Source organism: Narcine bancroftii, chromosome 1, assembly GCF_036971445.1.
Source record: "Narcine bancroftii isolate sNarBan1 chromosome 1, sNarBan1.hap1, whole genome shotgun sequence".
Lineage (NCBI taxonomy): Eukaryota > Metazoa > Chordata > Chondrichthyes > Torpediniformes > Narcinidae > Narcine > Narcine bancroftii.
Window position 1 is genome coordinate 123,763,555 of NC_091469.1, and position 15,029 is coordinate 123,778,583.

The 15,029-nt window shown below is 38.9% G+C and overlaps 1 protein-coding gene across 5 annotated transcripts in view; it reads right to left on the bottom strand.

Annotated features, from left to right (window-relative positions):
- Window positions 1-988: 988 nt before the first annotated feature.
- tbca (tubulin cofactor a) overlaps window positions 989-15,029 on the bottom strand; it is a 136,225-nt gene continuing 122,184 nt past the window's right edge. For all 5 annotated transcript variants that reach the window (XM_069938114.1, XM_069938149.1, XM_069938123.1 and 2 more), the window contains 2 exons: window positions 6,163-6,249; window positions 989-2,765 (listed from right to left, as the gene is read on the bottom strand). In XM_069938114.1, coding sequence (XP_069794215.1) covers window positions 2,685-2,765; window positions 6,163-6,249 — 168 coding nt within the window. In that variant the 3' untranslated portion in view covers window positions 989-2,684. The remainder of the gene's footprint in view (window positions 2,766-6,162; window positions 6,250-15,029) is intronic.

Here is a 15,029-nt window from a genome sequence, read left to right on the forward strand (position 1 = left end):
ATTGGTGCAGATGGTTTAAAAAAAAACTCTTTGGGAATAGATTGAAATATTAAAGTTCTCAGAAGCCAGAAGTGGAAAAGCAATGAGGTCTTGAGATATTTACACATGGTTGAAATTTTCACAATAGAGGCACTTCAAAATCCAGAGCCAATGTTCACTAGGGAGCAGAGGAGTGATGGAGTGAATAAAATGAAACTTAGAACAAAGCCAAGAGTTTAGAAGCTCCTCTGTTGCACCAGGCACCATAGCTTTCCTTTATTACTTATTTTCCACTGGAATTGTTAATTGAGGACATTTTTTATTGACCTAATTCAATGTCATTTGAGCTATGTCCATATCTGACTGAACTTTGAAGGGACTTCCAAAAATCTACTTGTCCCAAAATGGCTTCTCATAATGATTTTCTCTCCTTGCAATTGTGTGGGATGAGCAAGGAAATCATGATCAGAATGTATTCATGTCAAAAAAATAGTGCCTGGAAGTTTGTGCATAGCAGTATTAAAGTAGAATAATCAAAGTATAGAATAATTATAGTTTCATCTGAATATTTAACATTGAAAAGATAGTTCGATTTCAATCTGTTGAAACCTATGGTTGATCAACATACCAGTTTTTTTTAAAAACATTTCTAATTTCAGACACTAGATTGTTAACTGGTGCAGTTTTTAATTGAAACCCTTTATTTAAGAGGCTTCAGATGCTTGAATCTGGAGCAAAGAAATCTGCTTGGAGGCTCAGCAGGTCAAGCAGCATCAGTGGAGAAAAAATGTCGATGTTTGGCTGGGAACCCTTCTTCAAAGATTGGCCTTCAGTGTTGATATACATTTAAAAATCAAGAGAAAAGATTTACAAAATGCAAGAGTGCTGTAAATCCTGAACAGTTTTCCAGGGTAAAGCACCTTAAGCTTCTCACCAGTCACGAGGGGCTTTAACACCAAAATCAACACGAAGGTAACATCATCTATGAAAGACCTTAAATCTACTATCGTATTTTCATGTGTATGCTTTAATATAATTACTTATTGTATATGGCACCCTTTATGTTACAAAGTTGCAAACATAGTTCAGCCTTCATCTAAAGCGGTATGTTAATTATTTATATTAAGAATAGAAACAGCTTCATTGTAATTAGAATTGCAACTGCATGTTCTAGTTACACAAGACATGAACTCAAACAAGTATGTTTAAGATCTGCATTGAATTACATCTTTTGGAACAGAGCTCTTCATAATTTATGCTATCCTCACAAAGCATCACTTTTGCATACATTGCACTTCGTAAATCAGTTTTTTTTCAACCGAGCAAACAAAATTTCAAATAATGTTAATAAACAAAACTTTAATGAGTTAGACAGGAGTTACGCTAGATATTAATGGCCATTTTATATTTCTCAAATATCAAATTAAGAGGATTGAAATACTACATTTAGCTATGTTTTATGATACATGTAAGAGATGGTCATAGTTTCACGATGTAGAATCAAACTCTTGAAAATAACTAAAGTGAATGAATTTTCAGCACAAGTCCAGCGATGCATCATAAAGTTAGAATGTGATTTGTAAAACAGCTGGAGTAGGGAACATAGTTCACTATGATATACAGCATTAGTTCCAGATATGAGTTGAACTTAATTCTACTAGAATATATGAAGTGGCATTTCAATTGTTGCCTATCTTTTATCTACAAAGTAAATTGAAATTAGAATAACCAAGAATGATAGAATATTTAATATCTTAATAGATTGAGTGCTGTCCTTCTTTCTTATTCTAAATTTAGAAAATTGCTGAGATTACAATATTCACAGGGTATCTCACCCTACTGCACATTTACCAGTGAGGCTAGGGATGAGGCAGAACAATTTTTAAACCAACAATAGTAATAGATGCCCATGATCTTATAACAAATATCACTAAGTCTAAAATGCAACACAAAACTAACAGGGTCCAAATTATGCTGTTAGATTTCTTGCAACAAGTATAGTTCAAAGAGTACCATGTGGCACACTCTCAGGAGGCTTCCTTTTAATCTTGTGTGGTGGTTAGTGAAAAGATTAGGGGAGATTCCAACAAATTCATTGGGGACTTTCAATATTTGGCTTTGCATCAAACTGGAGATGGGTCACACTCAGTGATACACAACAAGCTGCACTTGATCCTGCTTCAATAAAGTTACTTTCTAAAGATTGAGATTAAACCACTACACTACCGGGTGCTTTCAACTTGATGCTGAATGACATTGGTAGTACAACAATGATTAAATAACTTAAAAACATACAATAAAGAAGTGGAAAGCTGTGTTCCTGGGATAGGTTGTTTTGTCCAGAAATGGTGGCAGAATATTTGGCCAATAATGTAGTAAACTGCTGAAATAAAACGTCAAGTTGTTGGACAGAATTTATATTCATTTCATCTTATGAGAGCAGAAGGGAAATCTTAGCAAAAAGATATTTCAATGTCAGATACACGCATAAAATAAGACAGCATGTACATTTATTTAATGTTTCATTACTTCATCATGATGTGGCACAAAATTAGTCTGTTGTCCAAAAGCAGGACTCTGATCACACAGGATTGATACATTCAGCCTATACTTAATAACAGCAGGATCATAATGTCTAAAACAGAAATGGGGAATGGGCACTGTAAATATTTATAACAGAAGATATCATTATTGATAAATAGGTTCTATGCCTCTAGTTTAATTGATCCTATTGTGGCCTGGGCTTCCTTGTATTCCTCAGTTTCTTCCAAATCTTTTTCGCTTTCCTAAACAGGAAGGATATAAAATATAGATTGTTTTAATTGTCACATATTTACATCCAAGAATATTTTGTACAAAATCTTTAATCCTCTAGCTAGCTATTGATTTAAATACTCACAAAACATTCACAATCACAACCGACTCTGTTGCACAAGCGTGGTAACTTGATCCAAATCCTGCTCTGTACTTTTTAAGTCTTCCTACCTGGGATTCTACACACCATGTGTCGTCCCACCATGATTAAGCAGCAAGGATTGTAACCATTAGGGCATGTGATGGGGTTAAAAAGATTTATATTTACTTAGTGGAATGCTCATCAATATAAATAAAGTGTTGTGCAAATGTTTGATCTAATTTATGGATTTAAAAGTTTTTTTTTAAAAATGGGGACTAATACTCCTGAATACCCGAGTGGTGAACTGTTTCGACCACTGGCAATTTATCAATAAAAGTGCACAAAATTCTAACAAGATTTGAAATAGGCATGATGGTCAGAGTTATCAATTGGAATCCAAACGGAGGTAATCGTCTGCCAATTAGGCTTCATTTCAGAAGAAAGGTCACAGCTCCAAAATAGAGGTAGCTTTACTCATACAAGGAGTTAAATAACGGATTTATTTTAGATACTAAAAATGAACCTAGAACAGGTATTAATTCAAAGTAAAGAAAGGTGGAACACTTAAATGACTTGCCAAGATCAGAAATGAAAACAAAAAATGCACTGTTAGCTGACTCTAGTCAGAGCAGAAATTGGCCATGGGGTCTTGAGTAAAATTTTTATCAATCAACCAAAGCATTTTCTAAACAAGCAATTAAAAGAGCTAATTAGGCAAATATGGACTTAAACTCAATAAAAGCAGTGCCTGATCTTTTTCTCTAATTATCAAATGCAATTCTAAACACACTTTAACATTGCAAAAAGTTCCAAGAAATTTGAGCTTCGCACCTTCTATTGCAATTGGTGAAATCTACTTCAGAGAATTCCACAACATTGGAGAATACAAAACTTCTGTGTAATTATAAGATCACTTTGAATCAATAGGTGCTTTCAAATTGCAGACCTAGGTAGCCCTCCTCGGATCCGGTAAGAATACTGGGTAGTGTGTGCCTCCCACTTCTTTCAAACAGCAGCCTAACCTACCTATTAAATCGTGAACACGGTGATTTAAGGGGGATCCCGCCCCTGCGTTGATGTGGAGACTGATGCGTCGTGCAGCCACAGGCAGCCCCACTGTGTTCTTTCTGTTCTCTTTTTGTTTAAAATTCCCTTTCTGTAATAAAGTTTCTGTTTAAAGTTCCCTTTGTGTTTAAAGTTCTTCTAATGCTCCCCCCCATCAGTCACACCTGCTTCTGGCTATCAGTGCCCGCCCTCCCCCACCCGTGACGTGCCGCTGCTGCGATTGGGGGAGGGGAGGGTTCTGCCACGACATGCTGCTGTTGCAAACGTTGGGGGGTTTGCTGCTGCAATGTGATACTGCCGCCATCAGAGGGGGGGGGGGGTGCTGTGACGTGCTGCTGTCGCAAACGGGGGGGGGGGGGGGGGGTGGTGGGGGTGGTAAGGGTTCCTGCTGAAACTTGCCACTGCGGTTCGTGGTGACATCTCAATGCAGGAGTGTGAGAACAATGGCTATATTCCTTACCCATAATCCCCCATGCTGCTAGAACAGCTCTGCCAGCACCAGAGTGGAAGATGACTTCCTGCATTGAGCCATTGCCACGAACCAGAGCAAGAAGTCGCAGCATCAACCCCCCCCCCAACACACACACGTTTGCGGCAGCGGCACATCGCGGCAGGGAAATCTCGAGGCAGCATTGCGACAGCATCCTGCATTATGCCAACCAGGGGTTTCCCTGTGACGGATACACACAAACACTGATGTCACCAGAGTAACTGGGTAAACCATTTCCCCTTTCAAATCGGCGGAGTAGATGCCTGGGTAAGTTTTATTGGGTTCCCTGACTACCTCTGAGGTAGGTCTGGGACCCAGGTGGATTTTGAATGGGCTTGCCCAGTTCGGCCCTTTTAAAGAGCCCTGTACCTGGGTCTTCAACCGAGTAAAATGCCAGTTAACCGCATTTTACGAGGCAATTTGAAAGGGCCCATTATTGACACACAAGCACTATTTCACGCCAGTGTTTTTACCCTGATAAATAAGCAGATAAATCAGCAAACAACCACCTGTGGTCTCAGTTCCATTAGGTTTTCTGGTCAGCACAATTAAATACTATAACAGAATAAGGTTCTGATGCATGTTATTGACAATCTATGATCATGTCAAATAAAGATGTTTATTTTTAAGAGAAAAGATAAAATATGAAATTTAAACTTGATATTAGCCCTTTTAGAATTTGAATTTCACCAAATTTAAAGAACACTTTAAAAACTGAATGGTACTTCCTACCTTTCCTATCATCCTTGCCCAAAGTAAAACACACAACTGGTTAATAAGTGATTGTTCATTTCCAAAATTCAAATTCTTCTACTCATAACAAGTAAAAGCAACCTTTAAGATATCTATATGGCTAAAAGATACCTTCCAGCTAATTTTATATAAAAATGCAAATGAATAAACACACTGGAATATTTTTAGTTCAATTTCTTTAAAATATGTATGTGATAACTTAATTATTCCAGGGAACTGGAATATTTAAAAACAGCTGGCATCATCTATTTTACTTAATTCTGTTTTTATTATTGATTCAAAGATTTTATCCAACCAAGCATGTTTTAATAGACTAAACTCCCATAACATTTACACCTCCATTAAAATTATACTTCACAAAATATCTACTTATTTTATAAAGTACTTTAACTGCAATTTTCTAAAATTAATATAAATTGCATTGCCTCATGCTTGCCAAGAAGAAACTACTGGTTATTTTTTATTTAACATGCATGTTCCCTAAACAATTTGAATAATGAAATGTATCTTATTGCAACTTTATTCTTGAACATCTGTGGCAAATTCATTAAATGTAAAAGATAACTAGATAATGCAAATGAAGCCCCAGAATCATAAATTAAGCTGTGTCTGAATATCATACATTTTTAAAATTTATTCAAGTAAAGAAAAAACTAACATTTGTTTTAGAATCAACGAAGCTCTAATTTCATGTTCAACAAAAGTACCCGCCTTCCCCCAAAAAAAGCTTGATGGATTTGAACTGAGGCACAAAGTAGCAAATTCTTTCACGTTAAAGTTGAACTTGTGACAAAAAAATAACATAGTCAAGAAACTCAGATCTATCTTTTAACTCAAATATTTTGCTTAACATTTCACCATTTTCATATTTCAATATAGTCAATCTATTTACAGTGAAAAAAAATTAATTAATTAGTTAGTTTTAACTGATATAATACTCATCCTGGAACCCATGAAACTGAAAATAAAGCATTCTTACCAACATTTGCGCAAGGTCATTGTGGGCAGTTGCCAACCGACGCTGACAATCCGGAATCATCATCCACGACTCTTGCAACACTTCCATCTGCAAACAAGAGAAAAATGAGCTTGGAACCAAAAAAGATCAAGCAATTAATGTTTTAAACTGAATTTTAAAAATATTGTATCCAATTTCATTAAGATTCCACCATCTTAAATAATCTTATCTTTAGACCACTTTCAGAAATGTCATTAATAATATGATTTCCACTGTTTCTGCTTGATATGGAAACATAATTAAAATATTGAACATGTTCAATAAATTTATTTATCGTATCTGAATTCGAGTAATTGAACATTTTCTAATTTGTATTCACAATAGTTCAGATGAAACAATGCTTTGTTTTTTTTAAACAAATGTATCTACAGTTGACATAAAAAGCTTTTATCTCTGAGATAATAAAGAAATGGTGTGTTCAAGTAATATCACACAGATAATTACTGGATGAAAAAAGTTATTGAGTTATTGATCGTACTGTGTGCTCACTGCAGGAGGTTTTCGCTGTGAAAGACAGAGGTCTACAAAAGCTTAGACACAAGACAGCAGAAACCAGCAGGTCCACCTTTATGCATTTTATCATGCATACATTATTTCTAAAATTGAACATTAAATTTAGACAAGCCGATATCACATTGATGCCTTCAACGGGTATTAAAATAACAATTGCAATCTAGCCATTATAATGAGTGCCCAACTAAATGGTGTATCATTAAAAATGGAGTAAAGGATTTGGAGTTTCAAAGGTTCAGGGCAGTACAAAGGATTTGATTTTCCACATTTTGAATCTGGGGTGTACTGCACCACCATCCAAATCCACTTTTGTTTCAAGAACTGTTTTTCAACCATGCAATTTACTTATTTCGCACACTCCAAGTAAGGATTAGTGATGTAATTAGTGAAACATTTCATTGTAACTGATTTATAGTTATACTGTAAAGAACCAATAACCAAATTTAAAAGTATCCACCTTTGTATTTTGAATTATCACTGCCGAAATAAAATTGTAAATACTCTAGCAGGTTACAAATGCACAAGCGGCTGCAGGGGCTGGAATCTGGAGCAAATATATAGAATAAACATAATCTGTTGGAGAAAAAGAATGGTCAACATTTCAGTTCTGAACCCTTCTTCTACTCCAGAATACATGATATTTGGAACATCCCACCGCATTATTTTCTTTGGCTTGGCTTCGTGGACGAAGATTTATGGAGGGGGTAAAAGTCCATGTCAGCTGCAGGCTCGTTTGTGGCTGACAAGTCCGATGCGGGACAGGCAGACACGGTTGCAGCGGCTGCAGGGGAAAATTGGTTGGTTGGGGTTGGGTGTTGGGTTTTTCCTCCTTTGCCTTTTGTGAGTGAGGTGGGCTCTGCGGTCTTCTTCAAAGGAGGTTGCTGCCCGCCAAACTGTGAGGCGCCAAGATGCACGGTTTGAGGCGATATCAGCCCACTGGCGGTGGTCAATGTGGCAGCCACCAAGAGATTTCTTTAGGCAGTCCTTGTACCTTTTCTTTGGTGCACCTCTGTCACGGTGGCCAGTGGAGAGCTCGCCATATAACACGATCTTGGGAAGGCGATGGTCCTCCATTCTGGAGACGTGACCCATCCAGCGCAGCTGGATCTTCAGCAGCGTGGACTCGATGCTGTCGACCTCTGCCATCTCGAGTACTTCGACGTTAGGGATGAAAGCGCTCCAATGGATGTTGAGGATGGAGCGGAGACAACGCTGGTGGAAGCGTTCTAGGAGCCGTAGGTGATGCCAGTATAGGACCCATGATTCGGAGCCGAACAGGAGTGTGGGTATGACAACGGCTCTGTATATGCTTATCTTTGTGAAGTTTTTCAGTTGGTTGTTTTTCCAGACTCTTTTGTGTAGTCTTCCAAAGGCGCTATTTGCCTTGGCGAGTCTGTTGTCTATCTCATTGTCGATCCTTGCATCTGATGAAATGGTGCAGCCGAGATAGGTAAACTGGTTGACCGTTTTGAGTTTTGTGTGCCCGATGGAGATGTGGGGGGGCTGGTAGTCATGGTGGGGAGCTGGCTGATGGAGGACCTCAGTTTTCTTCAGGCTGACTTCCAGGCCAAACATTTTGGCAGTTTCCGCAAAGCAGGACGTCAAGCGCTGAAGAGCTGGCTCTGAATGGGCAACTAAAGCGGCATTGTCTGCAAAGAGTAGTTCACGGACAAGTTTCTCTTGTGTCTTGGTGTGAGCTTGCAGGCGCCTCAGATTGAAGAGACTGCCATCCGTGCGGTACTGGATGTAAACAGCGTCTTCATTGTTGGGGTCTTTCATGGCTTGGTTCAGCATCATGCTGAAGAAGATTGAAAAGAGGGTTGGTGCGAGAACACAGCCTTGCTTCACGCCATTGTTAATGGAGAAGGGTTCAGAGAGCTCATTGCTGTATCTGACCCGACCTTGTTGGTTTTCGTGCAGTTGGATAATCATGTTGAGGAACTTTGGGGGCATCCGATGCGCTCTAGTATTTGCCAAAGCCCTTTCCTGCTCACGGTGTCGAAGGCTTTGGTGAGGTCAACAAAGGTGATGTAGAGTCCTTTGTTTTGTTCTCTGCACTTTTCTTGGAGCTGTCTGAGGGCAAAGACCATGTCAGTAGTTCCTCTGTTTGCGCGAAAGCCGCACTGTGATTCTGGGAGAATATTCTTGGCGACACAAGGTATTATTCTATTTAGTAGAATCCTAGCGAAGATTTTGCCTGCAATGGAGAGCAACGTGATTCCCCTGTTGTTTGAGCAGTCTGATTTCTCGCCTTTGTTTTTGTACAGGGTGATGATGGTGGCATCACGAAGATCCTGAGGCAGTTTTCCTTGGTCCCAACAAAGCTTGAAAAACTCATGCAGTTTGGCATGCAGAGTTTTGCCGCCAGCCTTCCAGACCTCTGGGGGGGATTCCATCCATACCTGCTGCTTTGCCACTTTTCAGTTGTTCGATTGCCTTATATGTCTCATCCAGGGTGAGGACCTCATCCAGCTCTAGCCTTAGGGGCTGTTGAGGGAGCTGGAGCAGGGCGGAATCTTGGACTGAGCGTTTGGCACTGAAAAGAGATTGGAAGTGTTCTGACCATCGGTTGAGGATGGAGATCTTGTCGCTGAGGAGGACTTTGCCGTCTGAGCTGCGCAGCGGGCTTTGGACTTGGGGTGAGGGGCCATACACAGCCTTTAGAGCTGTGTACATGATATGAGCTGTGTACATGATATTTGGAACATCCCAACGCATAGAGCCTGAGTAAAAGGACGTAGTATTTTACTTTGAAGACAAAAATGTATTGAAAAGTTTCCTGATTGTTTCTGTTAATTAAAGTTGAAAGTTAGTTAAACACCAGCAGTTACAATCTCAATGTTGTAGATGAAAAGAAAACACATTCTGAGGAAAAAGGGGATTATCAATAAGAGAGAGACATACAAATAAAAAAAAACATGTAGGAACCAAGATGCTGAACGTAATTGTTAGAAATTTAAAATTAAGGAGAATGCTGTGAAAATCCAGCAGGTCGGGCAGCAGTTGCAGAGATACAAAACTAGGTTGCAGAAGAACTTGCCAGAGATTGAATGGAATAAAAACTGCAATATTGGAAATCTGAAGCAAAAGTGGAAAAAACTGGAAATGCTCATAGTTATCAATCTCTGGTCTGTTCTGTTGTAATTCAGTTTATCTCTCTCCATGGTTCCCTTACAGCAACACCAATGTTACAGTAGTTCAGATAATGGAAATACACCTTTAAGGAAGTCACATATAATTAGAAAAAAAAACTGAGATACAGAATTTTAAAATTCACAGTCTGGTATGGGAACACCAATACCCCTGAGCATAAAGCCCTCCAAAAGATAGTAGACACAGCTCAGGACATCACAGGCAAAACCCTCCCCACTACTGAGTACATGTACAGGGAAAGCTGCTGATGGAAGGCAGCAGCAATCATCAAAGACCCACAATACCCAGCACGCACACTGTTCTCGCTGCTGCCATCAGGAACAAGGTATAGGTGCCACATGACTCGCAGATTCAGGAACAGCAGCTACCCCTCCAGCATCAGATTCCTCAACGACAAACTCAAACAGAGATTCATTTAAGGACTCTTACTTGTGCACTTTATCGATTTTCTTTTTGTTCTCTCTGTATTGCCATTTGTTTACATTCGTTAGCTGTTTACAGTTCTTTGTCTACATGTTTACATTGTGTACAGTTTATTTTTTGCACTACCAATTAATGGTAATTGTGCCGCGCCCGCAGGAAAAAGGAATCTCAGGGTTGTATGTGATGTCATGACAATAAATCTGAAATCTGATCCAAAAAATCTGATCTGAAAACTTTTCAATTCGCATTTTGTCATGCGCAGATGACATAGCTTCGCGTTTATGATTTCTAGGGATACCCCTCCCCATGGCAATATGAAGATTATATTTCAGATTTCCATTATGCTTTGTTTTTTTTGTTTTTCTCTCCTCTGCTCTTCCTCTATTCATGCCTCTTCCAGAATTTAGCTAACATTAAAAAATTTACTATTCTCTTTCAGACAACATCAATCTGTCATCCATTTTCTCAATCCATCATTCCTATTCCTTCTAAACTCTCAATTTCTCTGCAACTCTCAAATCATATTTCTTGCAGGTCATCAAGCCAAAATATTATCTGTTTCTCTCTCCTCAGATGTTCCCTGACTACTTCCATTATTTTATTTTTACTTCAGACATCTTCAGTTTTTTTTTCCTTTTCACTCCTTAAATAAAAAGGCCAGTTCTGTATGCAATACATTAAGACATGGTCTCAGCAACATCACGAAATTATAGTAAAATTGATATGTTACCCACCTTTCAATGAAGACCAACACTCCAATTTCCCACCTACTTACTACTTCTTCCACAGTATGTAAAAGAAAAATTCCTTTGCATCACTTTGTTTTCTTATCATACTCCATTTAAATAATATTTTGCTACCAAAGTGGACAAGCTCAGTTTTCCCTATTTTATACTCCTGCTAACCCTTTGCCCACTTGATTAAATTATCTATATACTGTTACAGATTCAGTGTCCTCTTCATAACAAAGAGATTCAGATAATGTGATGTTAGTTAAATTATCTATGTGTAGAAAATACAATCCTTTTAAAAATGTGGTCTTGTACTTTATATTTTGGTTCATTTAACCTTACACAAGAAGCAAGAGCAAAAAGCCACTTGGCCCATTGAGCCTGCTCTGCTATTTTATAAGGTCTGGCTGCAGACCCTTCTTCACTTACCTTCCTTTTCCCCATAATGCTTAATTCCCTACTACCCTAAAATCTACCTAATTTAGTCTTAAATTTATTAAATAGGCAACCTCGTGAATCTGTGGAATTCACAGGTTGAAGGAGAATTCCTTCTCATATTTGTCTTATATAAACTTTCCTGAACCTTGAAGATATATCCTCTGGCTCTCATCTCATCTACTAGTAGAAACAACATTCCTGCCTCTCTTTTTCAATCCATTTTATATGTTTCTGCAAGATCCCCTCTCATTCTGCTAAATTCCATCCAGGAAGTACAGTCCCAGGCAATTCAATGTCTACTGAAAATTAATATTACAGATAGTCTTTGTGAAATAAATATAGAAACAGAAAATCAGAATGTGATATTTAAATGGAGACACAGGGTATTGTAGATCAGAATTAGAATTTATTGTCATGAACAAGTCATGAAATTCGGTGTTTTGCGCAGCGTCATGGTGCAAACATTCATATTATAACCATCTTACGACATTACTATAAAAAAACTAAAAATAATAGTATATGAAAGGTAAGGTAAAGTCTTTGGTTCATTGATTATTCAGGAATCTGATGGCAATGGAGAAGAAGCTGTCCTTGTGCCGCAGAGTGTTCGTCTTTTGGCGTCTGTACCTCTTTCCTGATGGTAGCGGAGTAAAGAGGGCATGAACTGGGTGGTGGGGGTCTTTGAGGATGGAGGCTGCTTTTTTAAGATACTGCCTTGTGTAGATGTCCTCGATGGAGTGAAGTTTGGTGCATGTGATGACACAGATCAGGTTAACAACCCTTTGGAGTTTATTCTTGTCCTAACAGTTGGCGCCTCCATACCAGGCAGTGATGCAAGCAGCCTGAATGCTCTCCACGGTACACCTGTAGAGTTTACGGCAGTCTTCGATGACATACCAAATCTCCTCAGACATCTCACAAAGTATAGATGCACATGAGCCTTCTTTGTGATTGCATCCAGGACAGATCCTCAGAGATGTTGACACCCAGGAATTTTAAGTTCTTGAACTTTTCCACTACTGAGCCCTCGATGAGGACTGGGTTGTATTCCCCTGACTTCCTCCTCAAGTCTACAATCATCTCCTTGGTTTTGCTGGAATCTAGAGGAAACACCAAATTGCTGGAGGAATTCAGCAAATTGAGCAGCACCATACAGGGTCCCAATGTAAAATATCCATTTCCCAAGTGACACAACTCATTCAAAACTATATTGTGCATATCCTATCCCTCACTATTTCACTTCCCAAATCCTTGAGCACTTTGTATTTTTGTGGTTTGATGTTGTTAATCATTTGCCAATCAACACTGGGGGATATAGATTAAGGGAATATAGACCACGTGCAAGCATATGGGGTTATTTTGGACTGTGTGACAGAATGATGTTATTATTAATCTTTAGGTTATATTTTAAATATATTTCTTAGTAAAGCTACTGGGTGGGTTTGGACAGGGAAACACAAAGTCACTCAAAGAACATTACATCATTTTAAAACAGATGCCAAGTGGGAGATGAAGACACTTATCATTGTTCAATTGAAAACTGTTATCCAAAATAAAAGACTTATGATTGCTCTCCATTGAAAACCTGAAACAATTAAGTTTACTCAGAAAGCCATCTGGTCAAACAGAAGATCCACTAGTTGTTGGCCTGTGTAAATAAGCCTGAGACTATTTGCCATGAGACATGCTTTTGGAAAAAGAACCAGTATTTATCAAAGCAAGTCATGTGATTGGGATACTTCAAGAAAGCATCTTTAATAATGAACCAGTCTTCATCTAAATTCAGAGATGTAGTAACCTTCAGTGAGAAAGGTACTGTTGTGTGCTCTCCCTTTGACAATAAGAGAACACAGGATCAGAGGCTTCAAGAAAAGGGCTACTTCGACTGTCTCGTTGTAAAGAGAGGGCAGTTCTGCCATTTCCATTTGTAATGCTCACTTCATTTAACCCTTGACTGGGTTGGTGAAATCACCATGCAAAACACATGTTCCGTAACCTCCACGCAAGAGCGGGGAATTTGTGAAAAATCATTTCTCTGAAGGCAACTCTACAAGAACTTGAAAAATCTGATGACTTGATGTCTTACCTACTCCATAATTATTTTTGAACAACCGTTTATAAAGACTCTAAATTTCAACACAACAGATTTTTAAGACTGAACATTAAATTTGAATTATCTCTTCAGAATTGTGCCTAAACTGTAATGGTTTGGGGTCTGCCTCATACATATATACATTCGTGCATAGTGGGGTAAAGTTTAGAATTAAGTATTAAATTTAATATTATTAATAGTTATTAATAAAAATTATTGTTTTGAAGATACCATTGTCTTTGTGAATTTCCATTGCTGCTGGTCTAGGTCATAACAAAGGCATTATGGACAATGTAGACTTGTTTCTACACTGGACTGTTCTATGCACATTCTCATTCACACGGAGCATGCCTGAGGATCTGGTCTCTTGTGGATTATTTCTTCCTACTCATCATCATTCATAGCATTATTGTGCAGAGGGATCTGGGGCTTCAGGTCCATAGCTCCCTGAAAGTGGACAATAGAATGGTGAAGAAGGCCCATGATATGCTAGCTTTTATTGGGCAGGCCATTAAGAATAAAAGTAAGGAATTCATGTTGCAGCAATACAAAGCTCTGATTAGGCCTCAATTGTAGGATTGTACAATTCTGGTCACCCTATTACAGGAGGAATGTGGACACCTTGGAAAGGGTACAGAAGAAATTTTCCAGGATGTGTGGATTGAAGAGAATGAGCTACAAGGGGAAGTTGGAGAAACCTGGGTTGTTCTCTCTGGAGTATCAAAGGCTGAAGGCATTCCTGATAAAATGTATTAAATTTGAGTCATTGATGGGGTAAAAAAAATTAGAATATTTGTCCAGGATAAAAATTACACACCACAGAGGACAAACGTTGAAGTGAGGATGGTGATGGGGTGGATGCTGAATGATAGTTGCATTTAAGAGGTTTCTAGAAAGAGACATGTATCATATGCAAATAGATTTATACTTTAAATGAAGCAACATTCTTCTTTGGCTTGGCTTCGCGGACGAAGATTTATGGAGGGGGTAAATGTCCACGTCAGCTGCAGGCTCGTTTGTGGCTGACAAGTCCGATGCGGGACAGGCAGACACGGTTGCAGCAGCTGCAGGGGAAAATTGGTTGGTTGGGGTTGGGTGTTGGGTTTTTCCTCCTTTGCCTTTTGTCAGTGAGGTGGGCTCTGCGGTCTTCTTCAAAGGAAGTTGCTGCCCGCCAAACTGTGAGGCGCCAAGATGCACGGTTTGAGGCGATATCAGCCCACTGGCGGTGGTCAATGTGGCAGGCACCAAGAGATTTCTTTAGGCAGTCCTTGTACCTCTTCTTTGGTGCACCTCTGTCACGGTGGCCAGTGGAGAGCTATAGCACTTTACCTCAATCTCACCACCACTCCTCTGAACTCATCCACTTTCACAACAAATATACACTACATTTCTGACATCCAGCAAGAGACAACATCAATTTCCTCCATCTAAATTTGAGGAAAAACCAAGCCAAAGCTATTATCTTACAACTACGCTAC